At 43.2% G+C, this 16,338-nt stretch overlaps 1 protein-coding gene across 3 annotated transcripts in view; it reads left to right on the top strand.

Moving 5' to 3' along the window:
• The window catches only part of MAGI2 (membrane associated guanylate kinase, WW and PDZ domain containing 2), a 2,816,921-nt gene that overhangs the window by 731,488 nt on the left and 2,069,095 nt on the right, over positions 1-16,338 (top strand). For all 3 annotated transcript variants that reach the window (XM_086967329.1, XM_086967327.1, XM_086967326.1), the window contains exon 2: positions 11,700-11,816. In XM_086967329.1, coding sequence (XP_086823455.1) covers positions 11,700-11,816 — 117 coding nt within the window. The remainder of the gene's footprint in view (positions 1-11,699; positions 11,817-16,338) is intronic.

Below are 16,338 nucleotides of genomic sequence, written 5' to 3'. Positions count from 1 at the left end.
CTAGTGGGCCTGCAGCACTGATTGTGCCACCCACAAGAGTATCTCTAAAATGGTGTCTCAGGCCTGCCACTGCAGTGCCTATGGGCAGTTTAGAAACTGCCATGTCCTCCTGGTCAGTGTCCCCACTGACCAGGCCTAACCCTTCCCTTTTTGTGCACATCAGTCACCCCTATGGAAGGCCCAAGGTACCCCCCTGGGCAGGGTGCAGTGTATGTGAAAGGTAGAACATGTACTGGTGCAGGTGACATGCTCTGGTAGTGAATTACAGCCATGTTCGTTTTTCACTATTGTAAGGCTATCTTGCTCCATAGATTAGCATGGGGGATGCTGGCTACAGTGGCTTCCAGCATTTCTTCCCATAGGAACAAGATAGGACATAAGTATCTAGTATCCCTGAACTCAGGATTTAATAACGCATCTTTTAGGAAAGGTTGTTTTTAAATCGTGTGTTTGAGAACAGCACTTTTAGAAAGTTGCTGCTCTCTTGTCTGACCCTTCTGTGTGCCTTGGCCTGTTTGTGTATTGACTGTCTGGTTTGAGAGTGACAGGGGCTGGGGATTCCCCAGGAGGCTGGCTGAGTCAGCCCTAGGCTGAATGACTGTATTTGTAACTGGAGTGGTGGGAGGAGTTAGCACCTGGGCCTGAATAGGGCTGTGCCTGCCTTCCACAATGCTGGCTCCACCTCCTGCTGGGTGGCTGACGACCCTGCCCCTCACTCTGAAAGGAAAGAAGAAGCCAGCAAAACAAAGTACTCAGGAAACACCCAGAACGTGTTCTGACCGGGCTCAGGGCCCACATGCACAGAGAGAACAAAGACTTTAGGGGTATAAGTACAGGACCCCTGACAACAGAAAATTAGATCATCCTGGAATCAAGAAGGAACCTCTGCCAAGGAGAAAGCTGACCCTGAAGAAGGAAGACTGTCCTGCTGTTGCTCTGCTGGACTGACCTGATGTTTGTTTGCTGCCAAGGAGAGGGGAAGGACTTTGCTGTGTGCTGTGTCCCCTGTCTTGAAGGAATCTCCAAGGGCCTGAGAAGAGCTGGCTCCCTGTTCTGAAGTCCCAGGAACAAAAGGACTTCACCCCCAGCTTCCCTGAACTCTGCTGACAGAGTTCTGTCCTTCCTAGTGTGCTTGATCCAGTTGTGGGGTCTCTGGAAGTTGTACCTGTGCTGGGAAGCTTGAAACTGAGCTTGAGAGACTTTTGCAAGTGAAAAGTGTCACATCGCACGCTTGAGGAGCGCATCCCCGACAGTGCGAGAAGTTTCCCGCCGCTACGAAGGTCGAGATCGTTGCAGCGCCTGACGCCGCTGCCAGAGCCGTTGCATCCATAGTTTGTGGGACGCACCAGACTTGTGTGGGAAAGTCGAACATCGCTGCGAGTGTCGTTGCAGAACCTGTCGTCGCTGGGTGAGATCGCCGCACTGCTTGCTTGCGGACCGCATCACGTCGCTGCGAGCATCGTCGCAGAACCTTCGCATCGAGGAGCTGCGAGAGAGAGGATCACCGCTGGATCACGCATCGTCGCCCCGGAGATCGTCGCAGCCCCTATGAGATCGTCGCATCGTGCCTTCGCGAGAACAAACTTCCTACGGAACCTACGCACCAGAATCCATACAAGTGGCCTTCCTCCCCATACAGACCCAATTCGTCGCAACACGCCCGCTGTTGCAGCGGGGCTGTCGCATCGCCTCCCCAGGGTCTCAGGAGCAACGCATCGCTTGTTTTCCACCGCACCAGCTTCTGCTTTTGTAACTTTGTTGCAACTAAAAGGTACTGTGAGTAAACGTGACGCAACTGTGAACTTTTCACGCATCTGTGGATTATTCTATCGGAACTTAAAGAACTTTGATTACAACCTTAAGAACTCTTTTGAAACCATATTCTTGAACTGTGTATGTTGGATTTTTGTCGTTTTGGTCTTGTGTAGTTTAGATTAAATACCTTTAGTTTTCTAAACTGTTGTGGAGTCAATTTGTGGTGTTTTCACTGTGTTACTGTGAGTGTTGGTACAAATACTTTACGCATTGCCTCTGGTTAGCCTAGACATCTCGTGCCAAGCTACCTAGAGGGTGAGCAGGGGTTATCTCAGAGGGTTATCTCCTTGCCCTGACCAGAAGCAAGGGTCCCTATTTGGACATTGGTACCTACCTCTGCCAACTAGAGACCCCCAGTTCTAACAGAGATTATATTGATTGTTTTCAGCTTTTGTTTTCTCAAGATGCACAAAAGCAGCTGCAACACTGGTTCCTTTGTACTTTTAATAGCGACAGAGAGAAAAAGAGAGATAGTGGTGTAACTAGAAGAAGTTGGCTATAGGGTGCACATTCAAACATTACAAGAAAAATGCTTACAAGCAACAATGGATTTCTCAGTAATAAAATATAAGACATCAGCTGAGACTCACTGACACAAATATAATTTGTAGGCCAATTCATTAAAATCCCATGGGTAGCATTGTAATTGTGGGGTTTTATAAACCTACAATGAATATTTAAGGACATACAGAAGGATGCAATTTTCTTATGAAAATGAACTGTGCTGGAACAAATTTAAGTAGCCTAATGACATTACCATAGGTCTAGAATTTTCCATATAGTGGAGATATTTTTGGACAGAGGCTCAAACTGTATATTTACAACTGTGCAGTAGCATAAAACTTTGGGGACAATTACGAATCTGTCAGTCTATGATCACCAGATGCATGGTGATGTAGCGGTCCTGCATCCGCCCACATCCGATGCGACCAATTGGACCTCTGTGCTGGATGCGCCAGGGAACAGCCGTTAGCTGGCGGTGGCACAGTGCACAGGGGTATCCAATATGCAAGGCAGGACCTCCACCATCTGCCAAGCAAATTTCGAGTTTCCCCAGGAGGTAAGCCCACCACGAAAAGGCTGCTGGTGGGGAAACAAAGGGGGCCATAAAGGATCCATTTGTCCCTGCCACCATGGGTATGCATTCAGAGGAGCACAACATGTGCCGCCCTATTTGCATGCACCCTAAGTTCCACCACTACATGGACTTCAGAGTCCATACTGTGCTGGAGCTGCTTTTGCGTTCCCATTGTGGGGCCCATTTTCAGGGCAACGCCATATGAATGGCAAAAGAAAAACCTGCCAGACACAAATTGAACTCGTAATATGGCGGGGCCATGCACAGGCAATAGCGGTGCTGTGCCGGCGCAAAGCCGACGCAGCACTTCCAAAGTCATAATCAGGCCCTGAGTTCTTATGTTGCCATTAAAAAAAAACACACACAAATGCAAGTTAAAAGTATTTGACAACAATTCTATCATTCAGATACTAACATATTCACAGGAACCTGGGCAAGTCAGATTTTCAATTGTATGCATAATGATATCAGTGCAAATAGCAATTATTATAATTTTTGTATTCACAAGTATGATAAGCCTGGGTGTAAGTAGAAGGCCACAATCTGACCCACAGACCTAACCTTGTCACCGTATCTTGGCTCTAAAATCATGGTTTTCCTCAGAGAAAGTCCATGTGGTATATGAAAAGCAGCTGATCTGCCAACCATAAAGTTAAGACATGCAGACCTTAGAGGTCCAAACCAAGGTAGGTAAAAAGATAAAAAAAATAATAAAAACTAGTCAAATCGCACATTAGGGAAAACAAACAGATAATGGTTTATTATCACAGAGCTGGAAAATTTGTAAAAGAGTTTTTGTGGCCTGAAGAAAAGGTAGTAAAATTTAGAGCCAAACTATATCGGGCAGAGGTTGAGGGTACTATAAGGGAGATGAAACTGTAGCTAATGGTTGCCTGTATAATGGTGTCCTTGAACAGATTTTTGATTAACCCACTGAAAAACAACCTCACTGTCGGCCAGATTTATCAGCACTTTGTGGCGGTTCAAAGTCCCTAAATGTAGTGCAAACCAGGGAAAAGTGTTGATCTGCGATTTACTTGCCTAAAAGTAATTCAAAGTAGCACTATATGCTACTTGTTCGACTTTGAGTCAAGGAGGCATCCCATGTATGATGTAACGCAGTTCCCAAGGTATGGTTTATGATGCTAAGCACTATCTACTAACAATTGTATACAGGCTTTGGCTCCGCAAAAATACATCGCCTTGAGGCAGCTGTGGCTTTTCAGTTATGGTGGAGGAGCGCTGCCCCCTCTGCCAGCAGATGTAAAACTTGAAAAATAAAATGATAATAAAGCAGTTTATCATTTTATTTTTCTTCACAGGGCCGAGTCTTGGAGGCGGGTCCATCACGATGACAGGCATGGAGAATGAGTGGTGGGCACTGCTGAAAGTGAACATGTGGGTTTGGCCTGCAGTCTTAGAGCAGCCAAACCAGCATGCACACTGAGCTGTTTCCAACACGAGCTGCATTTCTAGGTTAGAGATAGCAGGCACAGACTCCTAGTCTCTCTGGGAGTGCAAATCCAGCCTGCCCAGACCAATCGTGGTGCTTCTCCCCTGCTGCCAGCAACATGAGAGCAGTGTCTTAATTGGCAGTAGGGGAGTCTGGGACCTGGTGATGCAGTGGAAGCAGAAGAGCAGCATAGGTGGGCAACAGGTAAGGTAACCTCCTCCCTCCTTCGCCCCACCACTTTCCGTGACACTAGCCTCTAATGCCTCTAGGTAGGTACTAAGAAGGAGAAAAATTGTCTTTTCTCCAAACTTTTAAACTTTGCACATATGCTGTACTGAACAGCACACAAACAAAGTGGGAAAAGTTTAAATGCAAGTCTTGACTGATGATTTAGTACTGGAAAGATACCTTTCCAGCGAAGGTGTGTGTGGCATTAGCCCACTAGATAGCACACCAGCACTTTGAAGAGAGCTTTCTTGCTCTCCCATGAAACACAGCACAGCAACTTATGATGCTGTGCTGTGTTGCATGAGATATTATTAAATCTGGCACTACCTGTCTCCTTTAACGAAAATACAAAAACTCATAGGCAGACAAGTGGGTTCTAAAAGACTGAGCTGAAAGAAGGCTATACGTGAAGGCAATCCATTTCAAGTTAAACAAGCATTGGAAATGCAATAGGTCTCGCAGTAGGAAAGTTTGAGCTATAGGTGTTAATTATTTTTTTGTTTTTTATTTATGTGTTGTTTTTTCTAAATAGCTAAATTAATAGCTTTCTTCTTTACAAAGCCAATAGTTATAATTTTTCTAAATGTGACACCTCTAGCATTTGTAAAGCAACATGTTTTGTATTAACGGGACTTATATGTGACTTATATGTATTGATATAAAAAAAATCAATGGCTTTAAAAAACAATAATTAATACGTAAATAAAATGGATTTTATTTTATATTGCCAATAGCTTAAAGTTTATTAAATATATTTAGTGAAGATGCTGTGGTTGCGCTGAGTGAGGGTGAGTGAGGGTGAGGGTGGGTGAGGGTGAGTGAGGGGTTGAGGGTGAGTGAGGGTGAGGGGTTGAGGGTGAGTGAGGGTGAGTGAGGGTGAGTGAGGGTGAGTGAGGGTGAGTGAGGGTGAGTGAGGGTGAGGGGTTGAGGGTGAGGGGGTGAGGGTGAGGGGTTGAGGGTGAGTGAGGGTGAGGGTGAGGGGTTGAGGGTGAGTGAGGGTGAGGGGTTGAGGGTGAGTGAGGGTGAGGGGTTGAGGGTGAGTGAGGGTGAGTGAGGGTGAGTGAGGGTGGGTGAGGGGGTGAGGGGTTGAGGGTGAGGGGTTGAGGGTGAGTGAGGGTGAGGGTGAGGGGTTGAGGGTGAGTGAGGGTGAGTGAGGGTGAGGTGTTGAGGGTGAGGATGAGGCGTTGAGGGTGAGTGAGGGTGAGTGAGAGTGAGTGAGGGTGAGGGGTTGAGGGTGAGTGAGAGTGAGGGTGAGTGAGGGTGAGGGGTTGAGGGTGAGTGAGGGTGAGGGGTTGAGGGTGGGTGAGGATGAGTGAGGGTGAGGGTGGGTGAGGGTGAGGGGTTGAGGGTGAGTGAGGGTGAGTGAGGGTGAGGGGTTGAGGGTGAGTGAGGGTGAGGGTGAGTGAGGGTGAGGGTGAGTGAGGGTGAGGGTGAGTGAGGGTGAGGGGTTGAGGGTGAGTGAGGGTGAGGGTGAGTGAGGGTGAGGGTGAGGGTGAGGGTGAGTGAGGGTGAGGGGTTGAGGGTGAGTGAGGGTGAGATGGTGAGAGAGGGTGAGGGGTTGAGGGTGGGTGAGGGTGAGTGAGGGTGAGGGGTTGAGGGTGGGTGAGGGTGAGGGTGAGTGAGGATGAGTGAGGGTGAGGATGAGTGAGGGTGAGGGTGAGTGAGGGTGAGGGTGAGTGAGGGTGAGGGTGAGGGTGAGTGAGGGTGAGGGGTTGAGGTTGAGGGTGAGGGGTTGAGGGTGAGTGAGGGTGAGGGGTTGAGGGTGAGTGAGGGTGAGGGTGAGTGAGGGTGAGGGGTTGAGGTTGAGGGTGAGGGGTTGAGGGTGAGGGTGAGTGAGGGTGAGGGGTTGAGGGTGAGTGAGGGTGAGGGTGAGGTTTATAAACATCCATGCGCTCAATAAACACGTCTCAGGGCTGTTGGGCGAACCTGGCGAAATAGAATGACAGGTAAACAAACAGCTTTCCAAACGCACACTCACATTCAATGCCGTGACATCATTTTAAATCCAAAAGTGAAATCAAACTTCACCTCATAAACGAAACCCAAATTCGCTTGATCCAAACTTGAGCTGACAAATATACGATTTTTTTCTCCCTGTCAACGAGCCAACAGCTACTTCCTGATTGAGGGACGAAGTAAAAGCGTACTGCTTTTAAGAAAAAAAAGGTTACCTTTTTTAATTTCTGGCTGGATGAAAACAACGAAATCCCAAATTGTTTCACTGTTGTCAAGGCGTTTGAAAATGGAAGTTAGAAGGACCCTGGGTAATTATCCGCAGTATCAAAACTAAAAGTTAAGGCAGCAGAGGCTGTTGCTGGAGTCGGGTCTAGATCGAAAGCAAAACAAGACGAAGAGAGCGAGAGTGAGCTGGCCCTGGAAACGCCTCCCCTCCCTGCTGTTTGTTTCATGTTTGCAGAGGGAGCTGTGGGGGAAGGGAGACCTGCTGGAGGGGCATGGATACGAGAAGGACTGGCTCAACCAGTCGAGGAGGGAGCGTGCTCGTTCTGGTACATACAGCGAGGCCATTTTGAAGCGATATGATGAGGGGGCAGTTCCCTGAGACCATGCTGTAAATCATTGTTTTTTTTTTCCTTATTGTGTCAAATAACAATAAGCATGGCCACTTTGTTGTGAAATATAATTCTTTTAGTACATATAAAGCAAAATGAAATATAATGTATTGCTTCTATGATTACTATTTTATTAAAGTTGCAAAAACGTGTTTGCTTCCATTTATTTTCTTTTAGACCGAAAGGCAACCTGTAAGCTAAGCGCCCAGTGCATGTTTGAAACAACTGATTAATGCTTTATAAAAAGAGGAGAGGAAGCAGCGCTGCTTGCCAGCACAGCCGCCCATAGGCAACAAGACGGAGGGAAGAGAGGGGAGGGGGGAGGAGAAATGCGACACGGCAGGAAGGGGAGGGGGCGGAGCGGGTAAAACAAGACGGACGTGCACGCATATAATGTATTGCTTCTATGATTACTATTTTATTAAAGTTGCAAAAACGTGTTTGCTTCCATTTATTTTCTTTTAGACCGAAAGGCAACCTGTAAGCTAAGCGCCCAGTGCATGTTTGAAACAACTGATTAATGCTTTATAAAAAGAGGAGAGGAAGCAGCGCTGCTTGCCAGCACAGCCGCCCATAGGCAACAAGACGGAGGGAAGAGAGGGGAGGGGGGAGGAGAAATGCGACACGGCGGGAAGGGGAGGGGGCGGAGCGGGTAAAACAAGACGGACGTGCACGCGCTTTTAAGCTCAATGCGCATGCGCATTGAGCTTAAAAGTCACGGGCACTGCAAGGAATCGCCACGATTCCTTGCAGTGGATAAAGAGTGGATAAGCCCCCATAGTCTCGCTTGCTCGATGCGCATGCGCATCGACAGGCGAGACCTAATAAAAAAGTGGTGATCTGACTCAAACTGTAAGGTTAAAGGAATAACAGCTTGTATGAGCAGCAATGCAAACCATATATTTATCAGGAGTGGGCATAACTGCCGTAATTCTCTCTAGTGTAGGTACTCATGATTACCGGAAAATTACCTGTAAGCATGTGAAAAGTGTAATCCTCACTTACTAAATGGGCCAAAGATACATTTGCGTTGTGGAAATAGCACTAAATACTCAGGACATGAATAGCAGCAGCCAGCAGCCGCTCTCTCTCACTCTTCTTTTATTGTTCCTATGCTCTGGGTAGGATTTTGCCCTAAATTACTCAAGCTAGCGCAATCGCGTATTCACATCACAAAAGTAATTCATAAACACTGAAATTACTCTAATTACTCTGGTGTAACAACATTTTTTGGCCCTGAATGGCTGGAAATTTTTCCAACTGTAATACTATCCATCATAAAGATTAGATAGGATCACTATAAGCCTTAAGTATCTTTCTAAAAGTCTTCTTTATTTTCTGTTGTATGGCTTCCTCTATCCATTGCAATACACAACCTGGTTCATAAAAACGAGAATGCTTTGACACCAAGGCCCTTCCCTTTTTCCAATATGGGTGAGCCTGCCACTATCAGGCTGTTGGTGGGGGGCCCACCGACATCCATTGAAGCGGTCTGACCCGGCGGTTGGAGGCATCTGGGGGGGATTGACTGCTGTAGTTCTAACAGGCTCAAGAAGCCCGTCCGGTAGTGGTGCTACCGTAATTTCTACAATAGTGGCTGTGCTCAGGCACTGCCGTATTGATTATGAAACCCTTTCCGTCTGCCTTACTATGGCGGTCTGACTGCCCTAGAAAGGCAGATGGAAAGGGACTTTGGGGGCCCCTAGCAAGGTCCTCGTCCCCCCGGCCTCCTCTATGCACCAAATGCCCCCCAAAATATCCATGCACAGTGTGCCAGACACAAGGTGCATGGATGTTTGAAAACATACATTTTTCTATTGATGCTTGTCCTGCAATAGAAAAATAGATGTTTCCAACTGCCCATAGGGCGGTCACATCCTAATTTGGCGGGTGGAACCAGTGACTAATAGTTGGGCATATTTAATCCCGCTATGTGCGTCCGACTGACATCGTAATTTTGTCATCCTATATAGCCAGTAAGTTCGAAACTAGCACCCACTTGTAAGTCAGATATTGTCTTTGCCCATCTTTTATCATGTGGTGAATTGTGCAAAGATAAAATGATGAATAGATTCAGGGCTGTCAGGAATATAGTGATTTTAAAAGCATGCATTTTATCGTATGTGAGCAAGAAAGTCCAACAATGTAGTATTGATTTGAAATCAGTTGTACTAGGATTTCTCTTAAGAGAACAGAGCGTATAAATTATTTTGAGACATAGGGGGTCATTATGATGACAGTCAGACGAGTGTCTGACCGCCATTGTTTCGGGCTCAAGACTGTCCAATAAGGAGTAGGCGGTCCTGACAACCCAATTACGATACGACTGCCATGCATGAGGTCATAAACATCCCTTTATCCACTGCAGTTTGTGAAGCCGCAATAGAGAAAGGGATAGTTTTGAACATCCATGCGCTGTATGCAAGGCCATGCATTTGGTACCTGGCACACAGTACATGGACGTTTGGGGGTGCACCACATGTGCCCCTCAGGCTACAACGCACATGCCTACATGGGATTGGGGCCCTCCAAGGGGCACACAAATTCCTTTAGTGACAACCTTTCAATGAGGGTCGGTCCGCCTTGAAAAGGCTGTTGGGAAAGGGCATCATAATCCCTACGGCGGTGCCTGCTCAGGCAGCGCCCCCATTGTAGGGATTATGGTCCAGCCCCAGTAGGCTCCTTGAGCCTGTCGGAGGCGTCAGTCTGTCCCTCCAAACGCTGCGCTCTGGCAGAGCACATCATAATGCGGCGGTCGGACTACTATCCTGGTTGTCGGGCGGACCACCACCGATGGCCTGTCAGTGGCGGTCCACTCAATATCCTAATCAGGCCATGTTCTGGTGCAAACATGGGCTTCTATTGGAATTCTCCAGGATATATTATCAAGCCCATTATCGCCGTTTTAGCAGCAGTTTTCTGCTTCTAAACCGGCGATAATTTTAACGCCGTCCTTGATAATATGCCCCTTAGGTTTTTGCAGTTCTTTGACTGGAAATATTGGCCATATAGTTTAAACATCCATGTTATACTATATTATATTATGTTATCTGTGTTATTGTAGCACACTAATCACGTGTGAGGGTATCCAGGTGTTTATGTTCCTGTAACACTTTGGTAAGGAAAGATTAATTGGAAAGTTACTTCTTATGTGAGAGAATGCTGTTGATAATTTCAAAACAATGAGATAGTGGTGCTGTGTGATGTAGAACCATTAGGAAACTTGCTGATATGTGAGCATGTCAAGCTAAGAAAAGGAGGTCTGAAGTCTATGTGTTTTAGAAGAGACACTATTCACTTTACTACTGGAGTTGAGACATTAAATAGATGGTTCCAGGACTTCATCTAGGCCATCTTGAATGTGCAAGTGTTGAAGGTATTAGGGTAATTGTTGTCAATAGAGCTGTGAAGTTGCATAGCAATGCTCTCCTTACCTGGAGTTTATTTTGAGTGTCATCAAATTTCCATTTTACTTCCATAAGCAAGTGCTGGTCTATTCTACCTGTGGACTCTGGTTCTCTCAAGCATTGAAGATTATGAAAGTAATCATTTCCTGCAATTCTTGGCTACTAATTCATAATGAATGAACCAGAGGCAACCTATCTTGGAGATCTGCAGTAAAGAAGGAGAGAATTAGACTAGATTAATAATGATCTATGTTTGATCTCATCAATTGCTATATGAAAGTACTAAATTGTCATTAACACTTATTTGGCAGCACTGTAAAACATATTTTTATATACAAAATAGTCATTTTGAAACGTATGGAAGGATTTTACAGTTTCATGCATGCTATTGACAAAGGCCATGAGTAAACATAGATAGGTGCAGTTAATTAATTCGACATGTTGGGGATTATGCCATAAGTATAAACACAAACATTGCTACACACACACACAAATATGAAAGACATTATACAAACATGGCAGAGCACTTTATCCGCCAAACAGTCTGTCCATCTATCCACTTATGGGTTGTTAGGGTGGACTGCCAACCGTTTGCTGGCAGTGCCTCATCTAGCTCAGCCGATGGAAATAATTGAATGACAGCCCTACTGGTAGTAGGTCATTAGTCAAAAAACGCCCCCCCCCACACACACACACACACACACTCTGGGAGTAAACCCGTTGGGTCCAATAGATTTTAGTTTTTTAATTTGTATTTGAAAAACGAAAAACGTTGTCACATGATAGATGACTGCCACTCAGCAAAACTTCACCGCTTTCATAGATCTCTTCCAGGCAGGCAGACTTCTCCAGAAAATTCAGGTAGTCATTTGCCAGGGTGTTAAATGTTTTGACGACTCCCCCCTGGCAGGATGACAGAAACCCACATACTGTAAAAAAGGCTGTTTGTCTGTGAAGTGCACATACACACACCACAAAAGTCACCTGCTACCTCATTCATGTGTATTCATGAACAATATGTTCATTATGTATGAGAGTGCCTGAAGTTGGCCTAACAAAACGTGTTGACTGTACGAAACCGCATGCAAATATTTTGCTGTTGCTGTTATTTTATTCTTCTCATTCCTTTCTTGTAATTTATTTTGCAGGAGGCATCATTGATAAGGACCTACGCCGCTACCTCAATTTACGGTTTCAGAAAGGTTCTGTTGATCACGAACTGCAGCAAATCATACGAGACAATCTATACCTCCGAACGGTACCCTGTGAGTACGCTGGCTTAGACTAATTCATTTTAAATGTGGATCCTATGACTAGCTGATTAGATATCAATTTGAAACATGCTATGTTCAGGTCTTTAACAGTGCAATAGTCATATGCTAAGAGGTTTCCATTATGGATCTGATTCTGTTTTTGCAAGTTTATGCTTACGACTCGGACATGGGAAACTACATGTTTTTCAATCATAATGTTGTATTTTGCTTTTTAGTTAATGTACAAGTTAATTAAAAAAAGTCATATCTTACAGATTTTGTTGACAGTTCTGGATAATTGTTCATTTTACCATTTGCCATTACACATTTATCCAAATATCTCAACAACCAAATTCATGAAAAGTGGTTAGTTTATCTTACAAATCCTATAAATCAATATTTGTATTTAAATCTTTTTATAAGCATGCACAATATTTTATATCTAGTATTCACAAAAAAAGAAATTATTTTGATGACATTAAAGTTATAAACTGCATTCTGAACCCTCTGCCCACAATAGTTCCAACTATGAGAAATTGGAACACATCATACAGTTCTGATTTTGAGAAATATGACTATACGTTTCCATTGTATTGTTTGCATTGATGTTAATATTTGGAACAATGTCATTATTACTGTATGTTAATTCTTTATATACTCTTCAGAAATCATTGGCTTTAATATCTGCATTAACATTTGCTAACCCAATGTTTCATTATGACGCAAGCATGTGTTGATGGGATTAGGAAGCGGTTCTGGATTTCCTTATGCAATATTGTGTAAATGATTTTGCCCGGGCACAGTCATCAACTCTTATGGCCATGTTTACTCATGTATCTGTCTGTATGCAATATTCATTCATTCACAATTTTAAATAGTGAGGATTTGAAAAACAGAACTTTTTAATGTCTGCATGAACCTGGCGTAGGCTGCCATTCAGTGAAATATTCATCTTAGATAAACCCCGTGAAACAAGACTACCTTCTCCATTTCCTGCTACTAGAGATTGTTTTTATTTGCTTCTTTTTCTGATCTGCTTAGCTTGTCTTTTTCATAATTATTAGTTTTCCATATGTTTGCCCAAAATCAATTGCACAACTGTTAGTCAGGTGTTGGCTTTGCTGAAATATTGAATTTGAATTGAATAGTAGTGCAGCTGTTTCTTGGCCTCAAGGTCAAATGTTGTAGCAGCCAACACATTCATATTTTCTATTCACAAGTATAGAGGGTTAGAGGAGCCAGAATATATAAAACATTGTTTCCAGGCACATAGGCCTGTCAAATCTTGACAAGAAGATCTTTGGGCAAATCACTTGAAATCCAGTACCCCCTCAGCTACACCCCAAGCCTGCTTGACCCCGTTCAAGCTACCCCGGTTTGAAATAATCTTCAATATGTATTGTTTTAACTACGTCATCGCTTGTGCTGCTAAAGATGCCTCTATTTTTGGTATATTTCAACAAAGTTGTATTTTGTTGAAGAATTTGTTACAGCAGCAGAGATATGATTGATTGGTTGTTGGTGTGGCCATTAAATGATATAAAAATGTAACTTCTTTCCAACTCTATCAGATTTTTCCAAGATGTGAATCTCATGGTAATACCCGATTAAACATTTATTGAATTTTGATCGATGTAAATGATTAACTTTGAATATAAAGTGGAAATCATGAAACAAAGCAGTCCAAACAGTTATTAAAATAGGTTATGCGACCCTAACAGCAACAATTGTACATTTTCCAGATAAATGTATGGTCTGTGCACTCGAAATAATGTCAATCGTATCTACATTTTCTGAAAGCATTTGCATATCTTTGCTAATTCTTTCTACTTAAATGTAAGATATGAATGCATAGATTGTGAAAGTACTGCTTGCTAATATGTGCTCAGAAGAAGAAAATATTTTCCATATGGCGAACTTGCCTGTATGTTTGCTGTATGTGTTACATACACAGAATAATTGTTTAGCATCCTTACGTGTGTGACTTCATCGGGCTTCTTATAGGACTTCTTTTCAGCTACTCATATTTGCACTGTTTTTAGCATCCATGTTCCTTATAAAGCAAGATGTTATCCTTGTTCACTTAGATTAATTATTAACGACATGCAAATGACCTTTGGAAAATCTGTCTGTTTTAGGAGATAACTGAGCTAGAAACCTCTGTCAAGGATGGGTTTTACTTTTACTCTCTGACTTAAATGCATATGAAACAGTATTTACCGTTAAATACCATGGCAAAAAAAGCTCCTAACATTCCACATGGTGAAAACAATTAAGGACCTGATTCTCAAATCTATGTTTCCTTAAGTGTGTCATCACTCCTGGAAATTCAGAACTAAATCAAGCATCCACGAGGAGTAAAATACTACTTGCTGAAAAAAGCTTTATGAATTGGGGCGTAAATCTGCTGATGTTCTTCGATGTCTATAACATTAATGACTGAAAAGTGCAATACATCTGATTTTTTTCGAGTTGTCTTAAATGTAAAGGATGAGTCACGTGTAAGGCCATCATGTTTTTTACAGCCAAAACCTCACAGACCAAATATATAAGCAATTATATCGAGACAACTGGACATCTTTATTCATACACTGAACTACTGCTGCCCAGAATGTATATTTATGGTCCAAAATACATCATATCACTACAATTCTAGTATTAAGAGGGAAGGATAGTGACAATTATCCTGAATGTCCTAGTATAGTATTAAATATATGAATGTATGTAGTTTGTATGTTGTTTAACACAAACCTATTCAAAATGCAGTGAAGCGCTGTATATGGTAAAAGGCAAAGATACAGTCAATGAGTGATTGGAGGAAAAGCTGGGTTCTGAGAATGAAGGTGCACTGTTACTTTGTCATGATGTATTGTTCTTTAAAGAGGTGTGTACTCAGCATGTTTGCTAAATTGGACCAGCTTTAAGGCATTCCTGATACATGGTCCGGGTCCAGGGTTTATATATGGGGAAGGCCTTTTGCTCAGTTATTTACTCTTCTTCACCTCCATTCTGACGGTGTCCTGGCTTTTGGTGTGCCGAGAGTCATAGGTGAGGAGTGTGTCAGCCACTTAGGCAGGGATTCTGGCCTTGCATACTTTGTTGTACCTGATTTTGAATCAGTGTAGGGTGGGACTCCTCATCAACACTACCCAAACAAATGTGAAAGAGAACTGTAAGTTGAGTTAGAAAAGAGAAGAGTGATATTTAAGGTCTGTTTTTTTACCGTAGTGGCAAGAATAATGTACTCAACTTAATATTAGACAATGGATTTCTGAGATCTTTCCCTAAATACAAATTGTATTTGACAATAACAGGCCAATTGGCATTATGTTACGAATGGTATGGAAACTAGTACGTTTGTAAAAAAATATATATGATAAAGATTCGAAATTGGCTGCTCCTCTGCAAGCTATGGTCAAGAGGGCAAGGGAAGGCTTTCTTACTTCAAGGCACAATAGAGAAAATGGCATAAGCATCAGGTTAGCAAGAGAAATTACGGGGGGAGTAGGAATGATAGTGGAAAGAAGAAGTGACAAAAATACAAGACTAGCATTATTATTAACACTACTACCCTCTGTACTGTGCTTGTAGGCATTTCCCCAAATCAGTTCTCTAAATCACATTCTATACATTGGACTCTCTTTTAACATCCTGAATACTGAAATATTTAACTTACCCCTGAATTGATTTGAATTTCAGTCTTTAATAAGTTATGTGCAATTGACTTCCTCGACAGTATGCATGACTGCAATATATTTATGTAAGATGTTAGGTTTGAAAACATATGACCCTCTCACAGTCAATTCCGATAAATATCATGGATACCATGAAATTGTATAGAAAGGGAAACTACTGCTGTAATGTTTTATTGATATACCTAAATAAAATGTATTTAAAAAAAATGTGAGACTGCCTTGTCAAACAGTATTATTTGTTGTTCTCTTCCAATGGCATGCACCTCTAGTGGATAATGTGGTGGAAAACATGATATGTCAGTTCAACACTGCTGTCCTGTTTGCAACCACTTAAAACATCTTTATATTGGTCTGTTTTGCAGTGAGTCCCTCATTGCTCCCCTTCTAATGTCGCTCCTTGCTCGAGGGAGTGACCTTCTGCTGCTCCACTAGCTTTCTGTAACCCTCTCTTCATTCAATCGCTTGTACAGGCCATGCTAGACAATGGCACATGGTGGGCACCTGTTTTTTTTGTTTTTCACCTACTTTAAATGCTCTTCCTAGCCCCTAGCAACTTTCCTAACTGTTTATTTACATTGCAGTGGGCCTACTGTTTACTGCAGTCAGTCCTGCCCCATAGTGCCTTGAATATTCTGTATCATGAGTGACTGGTCAACCTGTTCTAAAATGTATATGAGAATCCAACAAGAACCTTTCTCACACTCTGCATGATAATAGGCCCTTTGGATGGCTCTTACAAGTTTTATAAGTCTGTCCTTATGTATAGAGGCAGCAATTGCAATCCTTGTTAGCAGTTAGGCAGTGCTATGGGGCTTTCATTCGCAGTGGCTGTATTGAAA

Source organism: Lissotriton vulgaris, chromosome 1_1 (genome assembly GCF_964263255.1).
Source record: "Lissotriton vulgaris chromosome 1_1, aLisVul1.2, whole genome shotgun sequence".
NCBI classification, from domain to species: Eukaryota; Metazoa; Chordata; class Amphibia; order Caudata; family Salamandridae; genus Lissotriton; species Lissotriton vulgaris.
This window is presented reverse-complemented; position numbering and strand designations above follow the sequence as displayed.